Source organism: Lithobates pipiens, unplaced genomic scaffold (genome assembly GCF_037356315.1).
Source record: "Lithobates pipiens isolate NorthernLeopardFrog02 unplaced genomic scaffold, aLitPip1_a1.2 Scaffold_16, whole genome shotgun sequence".
Lineage (NCBI taxonomy): Eukaryota > Metazoa > Chordata > Amphibia > Anura > Ranidae > Lithobates > Lithobates pipiens.
In genome coordinates this window covers 480,235,661-480,258,891 of record NW_027507748.1, presented here as the reverse complement: position 1 = coordinate 480,258,891, position 23,231 = coordinate 480,235,661, and the positions used below count along the sequence as shown (strand labels likewise).

Here is a 23,231-nt window from a genome sequence, read left to right as displayed (position 1 = left end):
CAGAAGGAAGGATTTCCCCAACCTCAATACTGGATTGCTGAGCCACCAGCCAAATGCAACCTCAGCAGGTGTCTGACCTGGTGTCTCCATAACTAGTTTGTCCAAAAAATGAACAGATTTATCTCACAATGTTAGGGTGTTGGGTTGTAGAATGGCTTAGAAGTAAATAAACTGCCTCAAAGAAGGAAACTATCATGATTCCTATGCAGAAGTGAAGAGTTGGTCAACTCTTGGACTAAAGAGGCCAAGTCTAGGAGCTAACAGTTGGACTTGGGGAAGAAAAACTCTGAGTTGAGTTGTGTCTGAGACACATATATAGCAAGCAACAAGTCAGTTCCAGCTACAGACTTTGAATGTTCAGTATTCAAACAAAACTTTTCTGAACCGTCTGCTCCATATTTTGAGCCAGGCCAAGAAGGGAATATTCCCAACTTAACCAGTTGCCGACCGCCGCACGCCGATGTACGTCGGTACAATGGCACGGGCAGGCATAAGGACATACATGTACGTCCCTTGCCTCCCGCGGGTCGGGGGCCCGATCGGGCCCCCGCCCGGTGCCTGCGGCGGTCGGTATTCGTACGGGAGCGATCCCGGACGAGGGGACGGCCATTCATTCATGGCCACCCCCTCGCGATCGCTCCCGACGAATAGAAATCCTCGGTGACATCACTTCCTCTCCTGTAATGTAAACACAGGAGAGGAAGTGATGTATTCTCTCCTCCGTGTCGGTATTTTTCGTTCCGACACGGAGGAGAGCGGATCAGTAAGTTGCACCAACACTCACACACACAGTAGAACATGCCAGGCACACTCACACCCCCCCTTTACCCCCCGATCACCCCCCCAATTACCCCTGCCCCCCAGTCACAGTGACACCAATGTCATTTTTTTTTTTTTTTTTTTGCATTGGTGTCATTTGTGACTGTAATAACTGTTAGGGCAGTTAGAGTTAGCCCCCTTTAGTTCTAATGTACCCCCCTAACCCCCCCAATAAAGGTTTAACCCCGTGATCACCCCCCGTCGCCAGTGTCACTAAGGCTGGGTTCACATTGCAGCGGTTTATGAGAACGAATGTGATTCGCACCGCACTGCAGTGCAAATCACATCCGATCTCTGTGCGATTCGAGTTCAGCCATTCGCCGTACCCGCCGCACCCGCCACACCCGCCGCACCCGCCGCAAATTCGCACGGGACCCTTTTTTTGGCCCGCAGCAGAATCGGATCGCATGGGTGTTCACACCATGCGATCCGAGTTTGCAGATCGCACTGCGATATGCGAACTGATCTGGGGGTGTCAGTAACATTTCACTGACACTCCCAGCAGTTCGCATAGGGCAGTGTGAACTGCCGCCGGGAGGCATGCGATGCGGGAACCCGCCGCGCATTCGTGGCGTTCCCGCATCGCTCCAGTGTGAACCCAGCCTAATAAGCGATCGTTTTTCTGATCGCTGTATTAGTGTCACAGGTGACGCTAGTTAGGCAGGTAGGTATTTAGGTTCGCTGCAGCTTTTTATAGCGCCAGGGACCCCCATATACTACCGCATAAAGCCCCCTAATTGCCCCCTAGTTAACCCTTTCACCAGTGATCACCATATAACTGTTACAGGTGACGCTGGTTGGTTAGTTATTTTTTTATAGTTTCAGGGCACCCGCCATTTATTACCTAGTCTCACTAGTGTACCCCTAAATTTAGGGGTGTCTACTTTCCAAAATGGGGTCATTTGGGGGGGGTTTGTGCCATCTTGGCATTTTATGGCCTTCAAAACTGTAACGCCCTTAGAAAGCCTGAAGGCGGTGCTTGGTTTTCGGGGCCCCGTACGCGGCTAGGCTCCCAAAAAGTCCCACATATGTGGTATCCCCATACTCAGGAGAAGCAGCAGAATTTATTTTGGGGTGTCATTTCACATATGCCCATGGCATGCATGAGCAATATATCATTTAGTGACAACTTTGTTAAAAAAAAAAAAAAAAAAAAAAGTTTGTAATTTTCCCGCAACTTGTGGCAAAATATAAAATATTCCATGAACTCAACATGCCTCTCAGCAAATAGCTTGGGGTGTCTACTTTCTAAAATGGGGTCATTTGTGGGGGTTTTGTGCCATCTTGGCATTTTATGGCCTTCAAAACTGTAATAGGTAGTGAGAAGTGAACTCAAAAATTTACGCCCTTAGAAAGCCTGAAGGCGGTGCTTGGTTTTCGGGGCCCCGTACGCGGCTAGGCTCCCAAAAAGTCCCACATATGTGGTATCCCCATACTCAGGAGAAGCAGCAGAATTTATTTTGGGGTGTCATTTCACATACGCCCATAGCATGTGTGAGCAATATATCATTTAGTGACAACTTTGTGTAAAAAAAAAAAAAAAAATTTTTTTTTGTCATTATTCAATCGCTTGAGGCAAAAAAATAAAATATTCAATGGGCTCAACATGCCTCTTATCAATTTCCTTAGGGGGTCTACTTTCCAAAATGGGGTCATTTGGGGGGGTTTTGTACTGCCCTGCCATTTTAGCACCTCAAGAAATGAGATAGGCAGTCGTAAACTAAAAGCTGCGTAAATTCCAGAAAACGTACCTTAGTTTGTAGATGTGACAACTTTTGCGCAAACCAATAAATATACAATTATTGACTTTTTTTTTACCAAAGACATGTGGCTGAATACATTTTGGCCTAAATGTATGACTAAAATTGAGTTTATTGGATTTTTCTAATAACAAAAAGTAGAAAATATCATTTTTTTTCAAAATTTGCGGTCTTTTTACGTTTATATCGCAAAAAATAAAAATCGCAGAGGCAATCAAATACCATCAAAAGAAAGCTCTATTTGTGGGAAGAAAAGGACGCAAATTTTGTTTGGGTACAACATTGCATGACCGCGCAATTACCAGTTAAAGCAGCGCAGTGCCAAAGTGTAAAAAGACCTCTGGTCATTTACCAGCAAAATGGTCCGGTCTGAAAGTGGTTAAGGTCTAGGCTTCTATTGGGGTAGACAAATCTTTTAGTAACGCCCTTACTGAGGGAGCCTCAGAGTAGTTGTCCATCAAGAGGTATTCACTGCAAAAACTTTTTACATGCCCGCGCCACAGCTCAACATTTCAACAAAACAGTTCTTCACATGTTCATAGACAGGATAAAGCTACTGGAAACAAGACGGGCAATATCCACTATCCATAATATTTTTTTTTTTACTTTGATGTTATCACTGGAGATATACAGTTGCATCCTATATTGGTTGGCTAGTGTTGCACATATATACACACATATACATTTTGTTAGGCGATTTATTTTTCAGGTGTAACAACTGGAGATTTCCAGCTGTTTTTCACTTTTTGTTTGGTACATATATTTTTTGGGGTTCACACCAATTTTAGTCTATATAGGTTAGCGCAATTCCTTTTTTTCTTAACCACTTAATAACCGTCCTATAGCCGAATGACGGCTACAGGGCGGTTTCTCATCTCTGGGAGGCCGTCATATGACGTCCTCCCAGAATTCCGCTCTCGCGCGCACTCGAGAGCATCCGTGACCGGATGTGATCACTTGTAAACAAACCGGCGTCATGTTATGACGCCGGTTCCTCCCTCCCCCTCTCTGTACCGATCGGAACAGCGGAGGGGGAAGAGATCGGTGTCAGCAGCGATGTGGGCTGCATCTGCAGTGCCCACATCGCTGCTCACCGAAAATTAACCCTGCCATTACTCTGCCAATACCCTGCAACACCCTGCAATTCTCTGCAATGCTCTGCAACACCCACCAATACCCTGCAACACTCTGCAATGCTCTGCAACACCCGCCAATACCGTGCAACACTCTGCAATGCTCTGCAACACCCTCCAATATCCTGCAATGCAATACTCTGCAACGCCATACTCTGATATACCCAGCCATAGTCGGTGATACCCTGCAATACCCAGCCATAGACACCCCCCCCCCCCTCCCGCCGCCCTCCGGTGCTTCTACCAACTCACCAATACGATCAAATCCAGAATCTTTTTTTTTTTTTTTCAGGCTTCCCAGCTTAGAGGTGAGATGCGGGGTCTTATTGACCCCATATCTCACTGTAAAGAGGACCTGTCATGCCATATTCCTATTACAAAGGGATGTTTACATTCCTTGTAATAGGAATAAAAGTGATCAAAAAATGTATTTTTGGGGAAAAAAAATGTCAAACTAAAATAAAGTCAAATGAACAATAAAATTATTATTTTTTTTTTTAAAGCGCCCCTGTCCCCATGTGCTCGCATGCAGAAGCGAACACATACGTAAGTCCCGCCCGCATATGAAAACGGTGTTCAAACCACACATGTGAGGTATCGCTGCGAACGTTAGAGCGAGAGCAATAATTCTAGCCCTAGACCTCCTCTGTAACGCAAAACATATAACCAGTAAAAAAAAAAATTAAATCATCGCCTATGGGGATTTTTAAGTAGCGACGTTTGGCGCCATTCCACGAGCCTGTGCAATTTTGAAGAGTGACATGTTAGGTATCGATTTACTCGGTGTAACTTCATCTCCAATAGTGAAGTATGTATTCACAGTTTATTTAAATAAGAAACGAAGCTTGGGTACTCGCATTTAAAACGAATAAAAATTGCACAATAACAAAACGAACGAGCGCCACGTTCGTACTTTCGGACGTCACTTCCGGTGTCCTCACTAGCCAATTGCGTTCCTACGCGTATCGTCATGCGACTTCCCTGATGAAGTCACATGACGATACGCGTAGGAACGCAATTGGCTAGTGTGGACACCGGAAGTGACGTCCGGAAGTACGAACGTGGCGCTCGTTCGTTTTGTTATTGTGCAATTTTTATTCATTTAAATGCGAGTACCCAAGCTTCGTTTCTTATTTAAACTGTGAATACATACTTCACTATTGGAGTGTTCCCCTTGTTTTCTCTGTATGATACAACGTGCCTACGGTGAATGAGTGTCCAGAGTAATACTACTTATTGAACCCACACCAGCGGATAACAAGTGTTTTTTTGGGAGTGCTGTTTACCTTACAGCAGTAAGGTAAGGTAATTACTGCACCTATTGTGAGGACACAAGACGCACAGGAGTACTGGTGGAATTACCCCCCCTTTCTTTCCGGGCACGCAGGATATTGTTTTGCCTATCACTGAATGGACTTATTTTTTGCATGATTATAGTGAACTTTATTTTAAGAGCTACGTTTGAGCACCTTTTTTGGCTTTTAGAGCACATCTCCATTGTGCTTGGAGTTCGAATATCATTACTAGCACTATGTGCATTTTTTATTAATCATCACTGTTTATTGCACCTTTTAAAGTTGCACCATTTAGCATTTATAAGTTCCATCTCCTTTGATATTTTTAGTATCATTTTTATTAATATAGGTCATTTTAATTTAAATTTTTTCTGTCTATATTTGTATTATATAATTTATTAATTTATGTGTATTGCACGCTGTTTCACTGATATTTTGGATTCTATATAGCACTTGATCTGGGATTGTCTTTATGTCAAGTGCACTATTTGATGTATTGCACACAAGTGGTTATGCACATTGTCTGAGTTTATTTAAGCACGTAGTTTAATATTTATCTCTCACCTTCCTGCTGCTACCTAGGTACTAGCTAGTTTATTTTAGTTTATCACATTTATTTAGCTGGAGCGCAACACCATTTTTATCTACTATAAGAGAATCACACATACTTTATTAACATGGGACAATGCCAAATCAGCAGTAGGAATACCTTGCTTCTTAATAAAGGAGGCAAACATAGTTTATGTATAGGACATCAAAGTGTAGTGATTTGGAAAATTTTAGTAGTTCTAGGACCTCTAATGCTGCGTACACACGACCGGACTTTCCGATGGAGTTCTGACCGAACGGACTTGCCTACACGCCATCACAAGTAAAGTCCCTTTGTTTCGAATGAGATGACGTACGACGGGACTAGAAAAGGAAGTTCAATAGCCAGTAACCAATAGCTTGCATTTGGCACCCCACATTGCTTTTTCTTTCTTTTAACATTTATTTTCTGTGATCACATGTCATAATTCTGTTTATTTTTATGACCTTTTTTTAAATAAAACCCAATGGTTATCCTCTGACCTGCACCATTTGGAGCTTTCTTTTTCCTTTATATTTTTTGTGGACCTCCTTCCACATTTGGGGCCGGTACCCCAAATGCGACTCATCCAATCCTGACACTTTGAGAGACGCTTCGAGAGACGTTCACCATAGTCTTATAACATCGGAAGCCTCCCCAGTATCCATTTGGACTACCATCAATCCACTATTGGTTCCATGTTTGGACCCCAAGCGCTGTTGACTCAACCGTCGTATGACAGATGAGTCCATCTTCTCTGGTAAGAGTATTTTACCTATTCTTTGAAATTACTTCAGACAAGTCGTTATCCTTGGTTTCACCTGACCTGTGGACTCCCCGATTTCCTTGTGAGGAATATCTACCACAACATTTGTGCACTACTTAATATATGTGGACTTTTCCCACTGGGACTCACTATTTAGTTATTAACACTTTAGTATCCACAGTTTTTATGTTGTATTTTAAGGATATTCACATTTTGTTTTTTGTAACCACATTTATTCATGTACGGTTCTTTTACACATATCCAGCGCTGCACTATTTGTTACTCCATATTCACTGAACTTTGTTTGTTTGAAGTGTTGGCAGCTGTTTTGAAGTTTTCAGTATTTGTTATAGCGCAGCGTTTTCCCTTTTAAATACAGTAGCCAATAGCTGCCCTTGTGTCGTATTTGGTCCGACGGAATAGCATACAGACAAACGGTTTTCCCGATAGGAATTGATTCCATCAGAAAGATTTAAAACATGTTCTATTTCTAGGTCCGTCAGAATTTTTGAAGAAAAAAAAAAAACGATCAGAATATCCGATGAAATTATTCCGTCTGACCTTTTCTGCCAGAAAGTACGGTCGTGTGTACGCAGCATAAGAGATAACACACACACACACACAGACACAAATCTGCACTTTTGGTGGCTAGAGACAACTCTACCATTTTTAGGTTGGCACACAATGCATGAAAAGCTGAAATGGTTACTGTAAACCTGTGACTCCTCAGGGACAACATAATTCAGCAAGGATATTGAGACATTATAAGGCAGAGCCTCCACAGCAGAAGGCTCAGAGGCTGGTAATGCTCCAGGCCGGTCAAGGAAGGAAATGGAGGTATGCTTATTGCCTCTATAGTCAAAGTCAGCAATCAAATTTGCACTTTGGCCCATGAAAACCTGCATAACTGTTGTGGGGTAAAAACCAGAGGAGGGTACCAGATCCAACTAAGAAAGACTCAGAGGAATGTAGGGACCCAAGCAAGACAGTGTTCTGGGCTGTCTGTGTCAAGCTCTTGAGGGAGAACTGCAGGATGCCCTAGATCAGGGGTCTCCAGACTTTCAAAACAAAGGGCCAGTTTGCTGCCCTTCACACTTCAGGGGGGGGGGGTGGCAGATTGTGGCCAAAGGGAGTAGAAAATGCCCAAGCATTCGTGGAAGTAAAAAATCCCATAGGCTTGGTGATTAGTGGGAGTAAATTACACCATTGGTGTCAGTGGAAGGAAAAGTGCATCCAAGAGCTAGATAAAGTCACGCAAAGGGCCACATCTGGCCCAGGGACCACAGTTTGGGGACCCCTGCCCTAGATAAATGGCCAATAAAAACAGTTAAACGTTTACCGGCAGAGAAAAGGTAGCAATCCTCTTGGGACATTAGCAAAGCATGATGGCAATGGGAGGAGTTATTATACCAGTCAATTTTGTTTGCTAGTGTTCAAACCCTCTTTAGGCAGCAGTATAACCTAAAATGTATGTTACCTGTGTCCCTCAATGAGCAAATTAAAAAGAATGTACTTGGGTGCCAGTGGTGGCTGGTGCTCCGCGGTCGGGAAGATAGGTCGGTCGCTTCCCCTTGTCGCTCGATCGTCAACCCATTGAGCTCCGCACTTACCCCATCTAGGCCGTGGCCAGTACTTCTCCTCGGCGTCTCCTCCTCCTCGGGTTCACTGCGGCTTCCCCTGCATCTTCTCCTCCTTGGCGGCCAATACAATCGCTTCTCCTTTCGGCCAATCTGGCCTCAGGACCCGCACCCTTATTAGAAGGGAGGAGAATCGGGAAGACAACAGTGAATATTAATTAGAGCTTCTGGCTCTAATTACGAAACACCCCATTGGAATCTATGCATCCAGGGCGCCCTACATGTAGATTAGGTGTCCGTATGGAGAGGCCACCATTGTTGGGTGCACTCTATCCTTTTGCCACCTATATACCTTAAAAAAATGAATTACAACTGAAACCAGGTAGGGGGCAAAAACTTTGAAAGTCAGTAAACAAATTACATTGTAACAGTGGAAATACCCAGTGTGGTCAGCATTACATTATTTAAAGTTGAACACAAAAGCGGAAAATAATATTTTCCTACAACATAACTTTGTAGCAAAAATTCACATGTGCATGGTTTTGGAAACTTACATTAATTTGTCAAAATAAAACCCTTGAACGTCTTCATCAATTCCTTCATATGAATTTGTAGTAGAATTAGTGACTGCAAAAAAAAAAAAAAATGCATAATATAATAACTTTATTAGACTGCACACTTATCCAACTGTGATGATATGTTTAGTCCATAGCATGGTGCATATCTTAAGACTGATGTGTTAAGGGGGAACATAACCCATTCTGTTTTTGCTCTAGACTACCACAAATTAACATCCATAATTCCACAGTCCATGTAAATAAATGGAGGCCCAACCAGCAAATAACACTAATTCTGAAATGCATAATCTATACTCTATAACTGCAGAATTGTGCAACTTAATAAACAGCAGCCATCTACTTCTATACAGCCAAATCTATACAGTGCCTTAAAAAAGTATTCATACCCCTTTAATTTTTCCAAATTTTGTCAGGTTAAAAACAAAAAAAACGTAAATGTATTTTTATTGGGCTTTTGTGATAGACCAACGCAAAGTGGCACATAATTGTGAAGTGGAAGGAAATTTATAATGGTTTCAATTTTGTTTTACAAATAAATATATGAAAAGTGTGGCATGCATTTGTATTCAGCCCCCTTTACTCTGATACCCCTAACTGAAATCTAGTGCAACCAGTTGCCTTCTGAAGTCACCTAATTAGTAAATAGATTCCACCTGAGTGTAATTTAATCTCAGTATAAAATACAGCTCTTCTGTGAAGCCCGCAGAGGTTTGTTAGAGAACCTTAGTGAACAAACAGCATCATGAAGGCCAAGGAACACACCAGATAGGTCAGGGATAATGTTGTGGAGAAGTTTAAAGCAGGGTTAGGTTATACAAAAATATCCCAAGCTTTGAATATCCCATGGAGCACTTTTCAATCCATCATCCGAAAATAGAAAAAAGGGAGTATGGCACAACTGCAAACCTACCAAGACATGCAAGTCAACCTAAACAGACAGGCCGGGCAAGGAGAGCATTAACCACAGAAATAGCCAAAAGGTCCATGTTAACTCTGTAGGAGCTGCAGGTGGGAGAGTCTGTCCACAGGCAAACTATTAGTCATGCACAAATCCATTGTTCAAAGAAAGCCATAAGAAGTCCCGTTTGCAGTTTGCGAGAAGCCATGTGGGGGACACAGCAAACATGTGGAAGAAAATGCCCTGGTCAGACAAGACAAAAATTGAACTTTTTGGCCTAAAAGCAAAACGCTACTATGGAAAAGTTTCGATTAAAGCATATTCATGTGTTAGTCAAAGTTCAGACCTAAACCCAGTTGAGATTCTGTGGCAAGACTTGAAAATTGCTGTTCACAGAAGCTCTCCATCCAATCGGATAGTGCTTGAGCTATTTTGCAAAGAATGAGCAAACATTTCATTTTCTAGCTATGCAACACTGGTAGAGACATCCCCAAAAAGATTAGCAGCTGTAATTGCAGCGAAAGGTTATTCTACAAAGTATTGACACAAAAAGGGGCTGAATACAAATGCATGCCACACTTTCCAGATATTTATAAGTAAAAAAATTGAAAACCATTTATCATTTTCCTTCCACTTCACAATTATGTGCCACTTTGTGTTGGTCTATTACATAAAAGCCCAGTAAATACATTTACGTTTTTGGTTGTAACATGACAAAATTTCAAAGGGTATGAATACTTTTTCAAGGCACTGTATGCTTCTGGGTCCATGAGTGTAGGCAAAATATGGTTCTTTTACAGAGACCTATAAATGCCAAGAGCTTAGCCCATGCACACTAGTCCTCATATACAGTAACTATTCAGGCTACAATGCATACAGCCTGAAAAATATTGGCAAGAGGATATCCATAATCTGGTTTATGAGACAGTTTACTTCTGCGATCCTGTACTAAACATGTGCATTGTTATGAAGAATATGCAAGGAATGTAGAAGGTCCATTCATTTCCATGGATCATGCTCAAATCACAGTATTTCTGGTTGCACATATTTTTCAGGCCCAAAGACATCAAGGTGTAAACAAATCTCTGGAATGTCACAAAGGCACATTTTCTGGTCTCCCATCAATGTGAACGAGTTCATGACAGTAGCATACAGTAAATAATGCAGTTACATTATAATACTCTCTACCAGTTACCTACTGTCAACATAACAGAAGTCTCAATCCTAACTCTCCCACAGTGCACTTCCACAGCCATCTAAAGTCCAGAATTTATACAGCATTTCCAAGCTTCAAAAGGCAGAGGGTGAGAATCTGGAGTTGCACTCTGCGTAGCTCGGTGAGAAGAGCTCAGAGCTTATTGGGAGGGAAGGAGGAGGGACACCATAGTGAAGCTAGAGTTTGTCATGGAAGGAGATTACAGAGGGGCCAAGCACCTGGCAAATGTTCCAAAGGATCTCATTACCAGTTAACACTGGATTACTGCATAAAATAACACAGCAAGATCCCTTTTGGGGTGCTAGGCCCAGGAGGCTCAACCTCACAGTCCATAGACGGGATCCTCGGAACCATAGGTCGTACATCTTTGGAGAGGCTTTTTCGTTGGTTGTTCTTAACTAAAAATCTACATGATGGGGGCGTGTCCAAGATGGCAACCTGAGAGGTTGTGGTTGCCAGAGCTCTGCTGACCTTTCTTATCCGGCCACTAATTTAGTATGTTCGCACGGGAGGGGAGGAGGCCTATAGGAAGTGGCAGGAGGCAGTCTGGGATGTTTCCCTACTGGCTGTTTCTCAGACCCAGGATTCGCTGCTACACTCTAAGCAGAGGATCTTTGAACATGGCAATAAAAACGGTAGGCTGTTGGCATGGCTGGCGAGGGTTCGCTCGGCTTCCACACACATTGCCAGTATTCGAGATGCTCAGGGACGGGAGCTCACTTCCCCTGAAGACATCAATAATAGGTTTTACGAATTTTTTAAAGGGGTGTATGAGTCTAGGCGAGGTTATTCGGATGCCGCACTGACGGGCTATCTGCCGGGCATCCCCTTTCCGGTGTTGTCTGCAGAGCAGAGGACGATGCTGGACGGGGCGATTACGCTGGAGGAGATCCAGTTGGCGATTGGAGGCCTTCAAGCGGGCAAGGCTCCGGGCGCTGATGGTCTGCCGGCGGAGTTTTACTCCCAACATAGCGATATGCTGGCTCCTAAATTTAAGTGCCTCCTTGATGGGCTTGGAGATGAGGACTCCCTCCCGGACTCTATGGGGGATGCTATCATTGTCCTCATTCCAAAACCGGGCAAGGACCCTTGGGATTGTGGGGCTTACCGTCCAATTTCTCTCTTGAATGTGGATGCCAAGCTGTTAGCGAAGATTCTGGCCACTAGATTGAATTCGGTGATTTCGACCCTGATCCACGCCGATCAAACGGGTTTTATGCCTGGAAAAGGCACCGATATCAACATTAGGCGTTTGTTCCTTAACCTCTCTATAGTTCATGAGACACCGGGGTCCCGTGCAATTGCCTCTCTCGATGCCGAGAAGGCATTTGACTCGGTGGAGTGGGGTTTCCTCTGGGGGGTGCTCGGTTGCTTCGGGTTCGGCCCTGTATTTACGAGATGGCTCAGATTGCTTTACAGGGCTCCCAGGGCCAGGGTGCGCACTAACGCTTGGCTATCGGAACCCCTCTCTCTTCAGAGGGGTACCCGGCAGGGGTGCCCTCTATCACCGGGGTTGTTTGCCCTGGCCCTGGAACCCCTGGCAATCCTCATTAGAGAGTCGTCGGTCATTAGGGGTTTTCGGAAGGGGGACCTGGAAGAACGGATTTCCCTGTACGCCGACGATGCCCTTCTCTATTTAAACGATACGGGTCCGTCGCTGTCGGAGGCTCTCGAGATTTTTAACAAATTTGGTTCCTTTTCGGGAATTTGTATAAATTGGTCCAAATCAATCTTGTTCCTTGTGGATGACCGGGCGTCCGCGCCGGCCGGTGGTATCTCATTGCAGAGGGCTACAGAGTTCAGGTATCTCGGGGTGACAGTGACTAGGGATCCTGCCCGGTATTATGCTCTAAATGTGCTCCCTCTTCTCCGCACCCTGCGGGAGAGGTGCCAATCCTGGTCCGGACTCCCATTGAATCTCATAGGGCGCATAAATATTTTGAAAATGGTACTCCTCCCTAAATTTAATTATATTTTTCGTAATTGTCCTAGCTGGATTCCGGGGTCTTTTTTCAGGGAGGCGGATAAGCTCATTGGGTCTTTTATATGGAACGGATCATCCCCCAGACTGGCTAGGTCTGTTTTACAGTCTCCAACGAGTGTGGGTGGCCTCTCTCTCCCTAACTTAAGGGCCTACTACTGGGCGGCGATACTGGTTACGGTTTCGTGGTGGTTTGCGGCGTCGAGGTCGAACGGGGCTGTGAGACTGGAGGCGGCTGTTGTGGGCTCGCTTACGGACTTGCAGGGGCTGGTTTACAGGGGGGGGGGGGGCGGTAAACACGGTGCTCCCCGGCCCGACGAGGACGACGCTCAGGGTCTGGCGAGTAGTGGGGCGAAGGTTTGCGAGACCGAACTGCTGGTCTCCGGCCCAGCCACTGTGGGACAACCCAACCCTGCCGCACTTTAGGTCAATCCCGGATCCGCAGGTCTGGGTGCGATTCGGAATCACTACGCTGGGGGATATCCTGTCGTCGGGAGGGTTGTTTCCTTTTGCTCGTCTGGCAGAATCGCACGCTATGCCTGGTTGGATGTATTTCAGATACCTCCAGCTGCGTCATGCGGTTAGAGCTCAATTTTCTGTATCCCCGACCCTACAATCCACTCCACTTGAGGAATTATTCACGGGGGAGGGCCCTAAAAAACCTCTCTCGGATCTGTACCGGGTGGTCTTCCCGGCTGAACCGGCGAGGCTGAATCTGCTTTGGACTAAGTGGCAAGCTGATATCCCTGCTCTGGAGAGGGAGGACTGGGAGGAATGCCTGGAGAGGGGCACTAAACTGGCCATATCAGCGAGTGATAAACTCATCCAGACGAAATTTCTCCATCGGGTGTATCTCACTCCAGTACGTTTGTCAAGGATATATCCCACTAGAGACCCCTATTGCCCCAGGTGTCGAACTGAGGTTGGAACGTACCTACATATGTTCTGGGAGTGTCGGCGGCTGGAGGACTTCTGGTTGGGCGTTTTTGATCACTTGAATATCCGGCTGGGGTTAGGGGTCCCTCGGACCCCTGCACTAGCCTTATTGGACATTCATCCAGATGAACTCACCCCCCCCCGGCCCCTCGGGTTCCCCCTCCGTTGCTCCTCCCCCCCCCCCTCCCCATCTCCCCTCCACTGATGACTACTGGGTCGACCTAAACTTATATATTTGGGTATATCTCCTGTATTGCGTTTGTTGACGGATGATCTGTTCTAGGCCTCATTGTAGGGGTATTCGAATATCCTTCTTCTATTGTATGACACTCTGAACTACCATACTAATCTGTAACTGCTTGTCTGTACGATTGAGTTGTTCCTTTGCCTTATGTTGTTTTATATTCTGTTGTGATATCTTTGAAATAAAGCACTCCTGTTTTAAAAAAAAAAAAAAAAAAAAAAATCTACATGATATTCACCAGATAGCTTAAACTGTTAGATCAAGCTCAATATTTCTCTGGGTTTATGTTCTGACTAAGCGGTACTCTAATATACTATGTATTACTATTGTGTATGGTGCATATTTTCTTTTGTCTTTATGTTCAATCTTTCAATAAAAATCTATTGAAATTAAAAATAACACAGATCAAAATGGACAAAAAAAAAAAAAAAAAACAAGAACCTACAGAAATGAGTGGAAATGCATGCAATATTATGAATCGTACTGCAGCTACATGATTGTGTAATGGTCTCAAAGTAATGTCCTCATGGAAAACTTATTGTAAAATGGATACTTTTTATTCCAGATTGAGCACTCTGATGTAGAGTAAAAATGCAAAAAAATAGAAAATGTACATGATTATGTTTAAACATCAAATAGCACTAAAGCTTACCATTTTCATTGAAAAGGCCGCAGAAATCGTAGGCAAGCCTGTTCAAAAGCACACAGAATATAATAACATTCTGGGTGAATATTTGAAGAATTCACTGTCCTTTTCAAAGTTGGTTGCCGTTTTTTACTAAAGCACATTGTTTTAGCTGGTCTATTTTTTATCAAGTTTATAATTCTTGAATCTCCTCTAGAGATAAATTGATTCAGATTAAAGTCCTGCATCGAGTTTATTATACCCCTGTAAGACTCCATAAAATGTATCCAGAGACCCTCGGTGTCCCAGATGGTACACACAATTAGGCTCGGTTCACACAGGGGGCGACACGACTTGCGGCGCCGCGACCTGCCGCTACCTCAGCGGCGACTTGCAAACGACTTCTGTATAGAAGTTAATGCAAGTCGCCCGAGGTCGCCCAAAAGTAGTACAGGAACCTTTTTTCTAAGTCGGAGCGACTCGAGTCGCTCCTCTTAGAACGGTTCCGTAGTACAGAACGGGGCGACTTGTCAGGTCGCGGTGTGGCAAGTCGTGTCGCCCCCTGTGTGAACCGAGCCTCAGGTACCATATGTTTTGAGAGTGTCCCGCAAGCAATGCCTTTTGGGTAGAGGTCTTCGACTATTAAGTTCCAACAAGCAGCTTCGGTAACACCGAAGCTGGCCCTGCTTGGAATTCACGTTGATGCTCATCGATCACATAGCTTACTTATTATTTTATGCTAAAAAAGAAATTCTGTGTAAATAGTCTTCGCCTAATTTTCCCACCATATCGTCCTGGTGGACAATGATTGATGCAGCATTACCCCTATTTAAGTTGATGTACATCAATTGTGGATGTCCTTGGAAATTCGATAAGGTTCGGCAGTTGTGAACTTCCCAGTAGGAAGTTTCGCCTGAGTATTGCTGGTAATGATCGGTCTTAGGAATCTGTTTGTGAACCTTGAATATACCTGTCACTCGTACTGGATGTTTTTTCTGTATTAAGAATTAAGTGCTCTTTTGTCATGCCAACAGTTTTTATAATGTGCTATACTCTCCTTTAATAGAGAGATCGATATGTTACGGCCTTATTCCAAAATGGATTAAATAATTTTCCTCAAAATTCTACAAATACCCCATAATGACATCATGAAAACAAAGAAAACCAAGCCATGAAGTCCAAGGAATTTTTAGTAGACCACTGAGACAGGATTGTATCGAGGCACAGATCTGGGTAAGGGTACATCATTTCTGCAACATTGAAGATCCCAATGAAACCACCAGGACTCTTCCTGGAATGAGCCCCCCCGGCCAAACTGAGCGATTGGGGGAGAAAAGCCTTAGTCAGGTAGGTGACCAAAAATCTGACAGAGCTTCAGCATTTCTCTGTGGTGAGAGGAGAACCTTCCAGAAGTACAACCATCTCTGCAGAACTCCACTAAAATCAGGCCCAGTAGAGTGACCAGATGGAAGCCACTCCTCAGTAAAACGGCACATGACAGCCCACCTGAAGTTTACCAAGAAGCACCTAAAGGACTCTCAGACCATGAGAAACAAAATTCTCTGGTATGATGAAACAAAGATTGAACTCTTTGGCCTGAATGGCAAGCGTTATGTTTGGAGGAAACCAGGCACCACTTATAATGTGGCCAATACCATCCCTACAATGAAACATGGTGGCAGCAGCATCATGCTGTAGGGATGTTTCTTTATCATACATCATGGGACACAAAGCACCATAGTAATTACTATGTGTGTTATAGACCACCTTCAGGTGATTGACACTGGCACACGCTAAACAGGAATTGGCCTCCCTATATAAACCCACCACCTACCAGGAGTACCCCAGTTTTTTGGTGTTGGTCAAAAGTGAAGAAGATGTGCTCTGAGAGCTCCAGGAGGGATCCATGCTGGATTTAAATCTCCACAGACCAGAATTATCCAAAGTGTCAGTGAGGCCAAAGTGGATGGTACCCGGGCCTCATATCCGAAGCACGAGGTTTTCCGTGCAACTGCTCTCTTTGCAGGGCTGGACCCCGGGACCCAGGGCTTTGATCATGCTACATTACCTAAAGTTTTTCCTGGCAGGGTGCTTTTACAGGTCCAAGGGAGTGGATCCCTGATAAAAAGGGACCCGGTCCTTGAAGGTTTGCCAACGCAGCCCGCCGTGATGGGTGACGTTTGGATCTGTCTGTTACAGCAGTATCCTGGATGCCCACACTGGACCACCAGGGACGCCACCAGACCACCAGGGATGACCAGGACAAGGTAATCCTCCCTAGACCACCAGGGATGCCAGTCAGTGCCCAGAATGGATGCCAATCAGTGCCCACAATGGGCATCACTGATTGGCATTCATTATTGTTTGGCACTGATTGGCATCCATTAGTACAGTACAACATAATACAATGTCGCCTATCAGTGCCCACCCGTGCCACCTATCAGTGTCCATCCATGTCCATCTGTGCCGTCTATCCATGCCAATCCGTGCCAGCTATCAGTGCCAATTTGTGCCACCCATCCGTGTCACCCATCAGTGCCACATAGTGTCCATCAATGCCACCTCATCAGTGCCACTTCATTGGTGCCACATCATTGGTGCCACATCAGTGCCCATCATTGAAGGAGAAAACGTACTTATTTACAAAGTTTTGAAACTGAAACAAAAAAAAAAAACTTTTCAAAATTTTCTGTATTTTTTTATTTGTTTAGCAAAAAATAAAAACCGTAGAGGTGATCAAATACCACCAAAAGAAAGCTCTATTTGTGGGAAAAAAATTATAAAAATTTCATTTGGGTACAGTGTAGCATGACCGCGCAATTATCATTCAAAGTGCGACAGTGCTGAAAGCTCAAAATTGGTCTGGGCAGGAAGGTGTTTAAGTGCCCAGTATTGAAGTGGTTAAAACACCCTTAATAACCAGACCAATTTTCAGCTTTCGGTGCTCTCACATTTTGAATGACAATTACTCAGTCATGCAACACTGGACCTATATTAAAATTTTGTCTTTTTTTCACACAAATAGAGCTTTCTTTTGGTGGTATTTAATCACCGCACGGTTTTTTAATTTTGTGCTATTAACCACTTTCAGACCGGACCATTTTGCTGGTAAATGACCAGAGGTCTTTTTACACTTTGGCACTGCGCTGCTTTAACTGGTAATTGCGCAGTCATGCAATGTTGTACCCAAACAAAATTTGCGTCCTTTTCTTCCCACAAATAGAGCTTTCTTTTGATGGTATTTGATTGCCTCTGCGATTTTTATTTTTTGCGATATAAACGTAAAAAGACCGCAAATTTTGAAAAAAAATGATATTTTCTACTTTTTGTTATTAGAAAAATCCAATAAACTCAATTTTAGTCATACATTTAGGCCAAAATGTATTCAGCCACATGTCTTTGGTAAAAAAAAAGTCAATAATTGTATATTTATTGGTTTGCGCAAAAGTTGTCACATCTACAAACTAAGGTACGTTTTCTGGAATTTACGCAGCTTTTAGTTTACGACTGCCTATCTCATTTCTTGAGGTGCTAAAATGGCAGGGCAGTACAAAACCCCCCCAAATGACCCCATTTTGGAAAGTAGACCCCCTAAGGAAATTGATAAGAGGCATGTTGAGCCCATTGAATATTTTATTTTTTTGCCTCAAGCGATTGAATAATGACAAAAAAAATAATTTTTTTTTTTTTTTTTTTACACAAAGTTGTCACTAAATTATATATTGCTCACACATGCTATGGGCGTATGTGAAATGACACCCCAAAATAAATTCTGCTGCTTCTCCTGAGTACGGGAATACCACATATGTGGGACTTTTTGGGAGCCTAGCCGCGTACGGGGCCCCGAAAACCAAGCACCGCCTTCAGGCTTTCTAAGGGCGCAAATTTTTGAGTTCACTTCTCACTACCTATTACAGTTTTGAAGGCCATAAAATGCCAAGATGGCACAAAACCCCCACAAATGACCCCATTTTAGAAAGTAGACACCCCAAGCTATTTGCTGAGAGGCATGTTGAGTCCATGGAATATTTTATATTTTGCCACAAGTTGCGGGAAAATTACAAACTTTTTTTTTTTTTTTTTTTTTTTCACAAAGTTGTCACTAAATGATATATTGCTCACGCATGCCATGGGCATATGTGAAATGACACCCCAAAATAAATTCTGCTGCTTCTCCTGAGTACGGGGATACCACATATGTGGGACTTTTTGGGAGCCTAGCCGCGTACGGGGCCCCGAAAACCAAGCACCGCCTTCAGGCTTTCTAAGGGCGTTACAGTTTTGAAGGCCATAAAATGCCAAGATGGCACAAACCCCCCCCAAATGACCCCATTTTGGAAAGTAAACACCCCTAAATTTAGGGGTACACTAGTGAGATTAGGTAATAAATGGCGGGTGCCCTGAAACTATAAAAAAATAACTAACCAACCAGCGTCACCTGTAACAGTTATATGGTGATCACTGGTGAAAGGGTTAACTAGGGGGCAATTAGGGGGCTTTATGCGGTAGTATATGGGGGTCCCTGGCGCTATAAAAAGCTGCAGCGAACCTAAATACCTACCTGCCTAACTAGCGTCACCTGTGACACTAATACAGCGATCAGAAAAACGATCGCTTATTAGGCTGGGTTCACACTGGAGCGATGCGGGAACGCCACGAATGCGCGGCGGGTTCCCGCATCGCATGCCTCCCGGCGGCAGTTCACACTGCCCTATGCGAACTGCTGGGAGTGTCAGTGAAATGTTACTGACACCCCCAGATCAGTTGGCATATCGCAGTGCGATCTGCAAACTCGGATCGCATGGTGTGAACACCCATGCGATCCGATTCTGCTGCGGGCCAAAAAAAGGGTCCCGTGCGAATTTGCGGCGGGTGCGGCGGGTGCGGCGGGTGCGGCGAATGGCTGAACTCGAATCGCACAGAGATCGGATGTGATTTGCACTGCAGTGCGGTGCGAATCACATCCGTTCTCATAAACCGCTGCAATGTGAACCCAGCCTTAGTGACACTGGCGACGGGGGGTGATCACGGGGTTAAACCTTTATTGGGGGGGTTAGGGGGGTACCTTAGAACTAAAGGGGGCTAACCCTAACTGCCCTAACAGTTATTAGTCACAAATGACACCCGCCGGGTGATCAGGGGGTTAAACCTTTATTAGGTAATAAATGGCGGGTGCCCTGAAACTATAAAAAAATAACTAACCAACCAGCGTCACCTGTAACAGTTATATGGTGATCACTGGTGAAAGGGTTAACTAGGGGGCAATCAGGGGGCTTTATGCGGTAGTATATGGGGGTCCCTGGCGCTATAAAAAGCTGCGGCGAACCTAAATACCTACCTGCCTAACTAGCGTCACCTGTGACACTAATACGGCGATCAGAAAAATGATAGCTTATTAGGCTGGGTTCACACTGGAGCGATGCGGAAACGCCGCGAATCCGCGGCGGGTTCCCGCATCGCATGCCTCCCGGCGGCAGTTCACACTGCCCTATGCGAACTGCTGGGAGTGTCAGTGAAATGTTACTGACACCCCCAGATCAGTTCGCATATCGCAGTGCGATCTGCAAACTCGGATCGCATGGTGTGAACACCCATGCGATCCGATTCTGCTGCGGGCCAAAAAAAGGGTCCCGTGCAAATTTGCGGCGGGTGCGGCGGGTGCGGCGAATGGCTGAACTCGAATCGCACAGAGATCGGATGTGATTTGCACTGCAGTGCGGTGCGAATCACATTCGTTCTCATAAACCGCTGCAATGTGAACCCAGCCTTAGTGACACTGGCGACGGGGGGTGATCACGGGGTTAAACCTTTATTGGGGGGGTTAGGGGGGTACATTAGAACTAAAGGGGGCTAACTCTAACTGCCCTAACAGTTATTACAGTCACAAATGACACCAATGCAAAAAAAAAAAATGACATTGGTGTCACTGTGACTGGGGGGCAGGGGTAATTGGGGGGGTGATCGGGGGGTAAAGGGGGGGTGTGAGTGTGCCTGGCATGTTCTACTGTGTGTGTAGAGTGTTGGTGCAACTCACCGATCCGCTCTCCTCCGTGTCTGAACGAAAAATACCGACACGGAGGAGAGAATACATCACTTCCTCTCCTGTGTTTACATTACAGGAGAGGAAGTGATGTCACCGGGGATTTCTATTCGTCGGGAGCGATCGCGAGGGGGTGGCCATGAATGAATGGCCGCCCCCTCGTCCCGGATCGCTCCCGGACGAAAACCGACCGCCGCAGGCACCGGGCGGGGGCCCGATCGGGCCCCCGACCCGCGGGAGGCAAGGGACGTACATGTATGTCCTTATGCCTGCCCGTGCCATTCTGCCGACGTACATCGGCGTGCGGCGGTCGGCAACTGGTTAAAGACATACATGCAGGGAGCGCCATCATCATTTATTTACTAGAAAATTACATAGAACCCCAAAACATTTATATATGTTTTTTTAGAAAACACCCTGGAGAATACAATGGTGGTCGTTGCAACTTTTTATCTCGCACGGTATTTGCCCAGCAATTTTTCGAATTTTTTATTTTTATTTTTTTTTTCAAAAAAAAAGCAAACTGTTTTGTGCTTAAAAAAAAAAAACAGTAAAGTTAGCCCAATTTTTGCATAATGTGAAAGATGAAGTTACGCCGAGTAAATAGATACCCAACATGTCACTCTTCAAAATTGCACACGCTCGTGGAATGGCGCCAAACATCGCTACTTAAAAATCCCCATAGGCAACGCTTGAATTTTTTTTTACTGGTTGCATGTTTTGAGTTACAGAGGAGGTCTAGGGCTAGAATTATTGCTCTCGCTCTAACGTTTGCAGAGCTACCTCACATGTGTGGTTTGAACACTGTTTTCATATGTGGGCAGGACGTACGTAAGCGTTCGCTTCTGCATGCAAGCACATGGGGACAGGGGCGCTTTAAAACATTTTTTCTTTTTTTTTTTTATTGTTCATTTTACTTTATTTTAGTTTGACATTTTTTTTCCCCAAAAATACATTTTTTATCACTTTTATTCCTATTACAAGGAATGTAAACATCCCTTGTAATAGGAATATGGCATGACAGGTCCTCTTTACAGTGAGATATGGGGTCAATAAATAAGACCCCACATCTCATCTCTAAGCTGGGAAGCCTGAAATAAAATAAAAAAAAAAAAAAAAAAAAAAAAGATTCTGGCATTGATCGTACTGGCGAGTTGGTAGAAGCACCAGAGGGCGGCGGGAGGGGATGTCTATGGCTGGGTATCTCCGGGTATGGCAATTTATGGCAGGGTATTGCAGAGTATTGGCAGGGAATTGAGGGGTTAAATTTCGGTGAGCAGCGATGTGGGCACTGCAGATGCAGCACACAGCGCTGCTGACACCGATCTCTTCCCCCTCCGCTGTACCGATCGGTACAGAGAGGGGGAGGAACCGGCGTCATGTTATGTTTACAAGTGATCACTCCGTCATTTGACGGAGCAATCACGTGGTAAACGGCCGCGATGAGCGGCCGTTTACCGTGATCCGCCGGGTCCACAGGAACCGGCGGTCACGGATGCCCTAGAGTGCGCACGAGAGCGGAATTCTGGGAATTCTGGGAGGACGTCATATGAGGTCCTCCCAGAGTTAAACAACCGCCCTGTAGCCGTCATTTGGCTATGGGCCGGTTGTTAAGTGGTTAATTTCTGTGCATCACCTGAGGCTCGTCACTTCACTGGGTTTACACAAGAGGTTTACAACCACTTTACCCCCTTCCTGACCAGAGCACTTTTTACAATTTGGCACCGTGTCGCTTTAACTGGTAATTGTACAGTCATGCAATGCTGTACCCAAACTAAATGTGCGTCCTTTTTTTTTTTTTCACACAAATAGAGCTTTCTTTTTATGGTATTTGATTGCCTCAGCCATTTTTATTTTTTGCGATATAAAACGGAAAAAGCCTGAAAAAAAATAAATAAAAAATTTTGGAGGCATGTGGAGTCCATGGAATATTTTATATTTTGCCACAAGTTGCGGGAAAATGGCAAACTTTTTTTTTTTTTTTTTGCACAATATGCCATGATCATATATGGAATCACACCCTAAAATACATTCTGCTGCTTCTCCCAAGTACGGGGATACCACGTGTGGGACTTTTTGGGAGCCTAGCTGCATATGGGGCCACGAAAACCAATCACAGCCTTCAGGATTTCTAAGGGCGTAAATGTTTGATTTCACTCCTCACTACCTATCAGTTTCAAAGGCCATAAAAAATGGCAAGATAGCACACCCCCCCCCCCCCCCCCCATGACCCAATTTTGGAAAGTAGACATCCCAAGCTATTTGCTGAGAGGCATGGTGAGTATTTTGCAGCTCTCATTTGTTTTTGAAAATGAAGAAAGGAAAGGATTTTTTTTTTCTCTTTTTTAAATTTTCAAAACTTTGTGACAAAAAGCAAGGTCTGCAAAATATTCACCATACCTCTCAGCATGTGTATACTTTTAAAAAATTTTGTCATTTGGGGGGGTTTGTGCCATCTGGGCATTCCATGGCCTCCGAAACTGATAGGTAGTGAGGAGTGAAATAAAATTTACACCCTTAGAAAGCCTGAAGGCGGTGCTTGGTTTTCAGGGTCTCGTACACGGCTAGGCTCCCAAAAAAGTCTCACATGTGGTATTCCCATACTCAGGGGAAGCAACAATTTTGGGGTGTAATTTTACACATGCCCACAGAATGAAAAAATATATCATTTAGTGTAAAAAAAAAATTTTAAATTGTCTATTTCCCGCAACTTGTGTCACAATATAAAATATTTCATGGACTTAACATGCCTCTCAAATAGCTTGGGGTGTCTACTTTTCAAAATGGGGTCATTT

General features: G+C 44.4%; 1 protein-coding gene across 3 annotated transcripts in view; it reads right to left on the bottom strand.

Moving 5' to 3' along the window:
* Positions 1-23,231, bottom strand: part of UGGT2 (UDP-glucose glycoprotein glucosyltransferase 2) — a 672,069-nt gene that overhangs the window by 615,367 nt on the left and 33,471 nt on the right. For all 3 annotated transcript variants that reach the window (XM_077483028.1, XM_077483030.1, XM_077483029.1), the window contains exon 7: positions 8,473-8,545. In XM_077483028.1, coding sequence (XP_077339154.1) covers positions 8,473-8,545 — 73 coding nt within the window. The remainder of the gene's footprint in view (positions 1-8,472; positions 8,546-23,231) is intronic.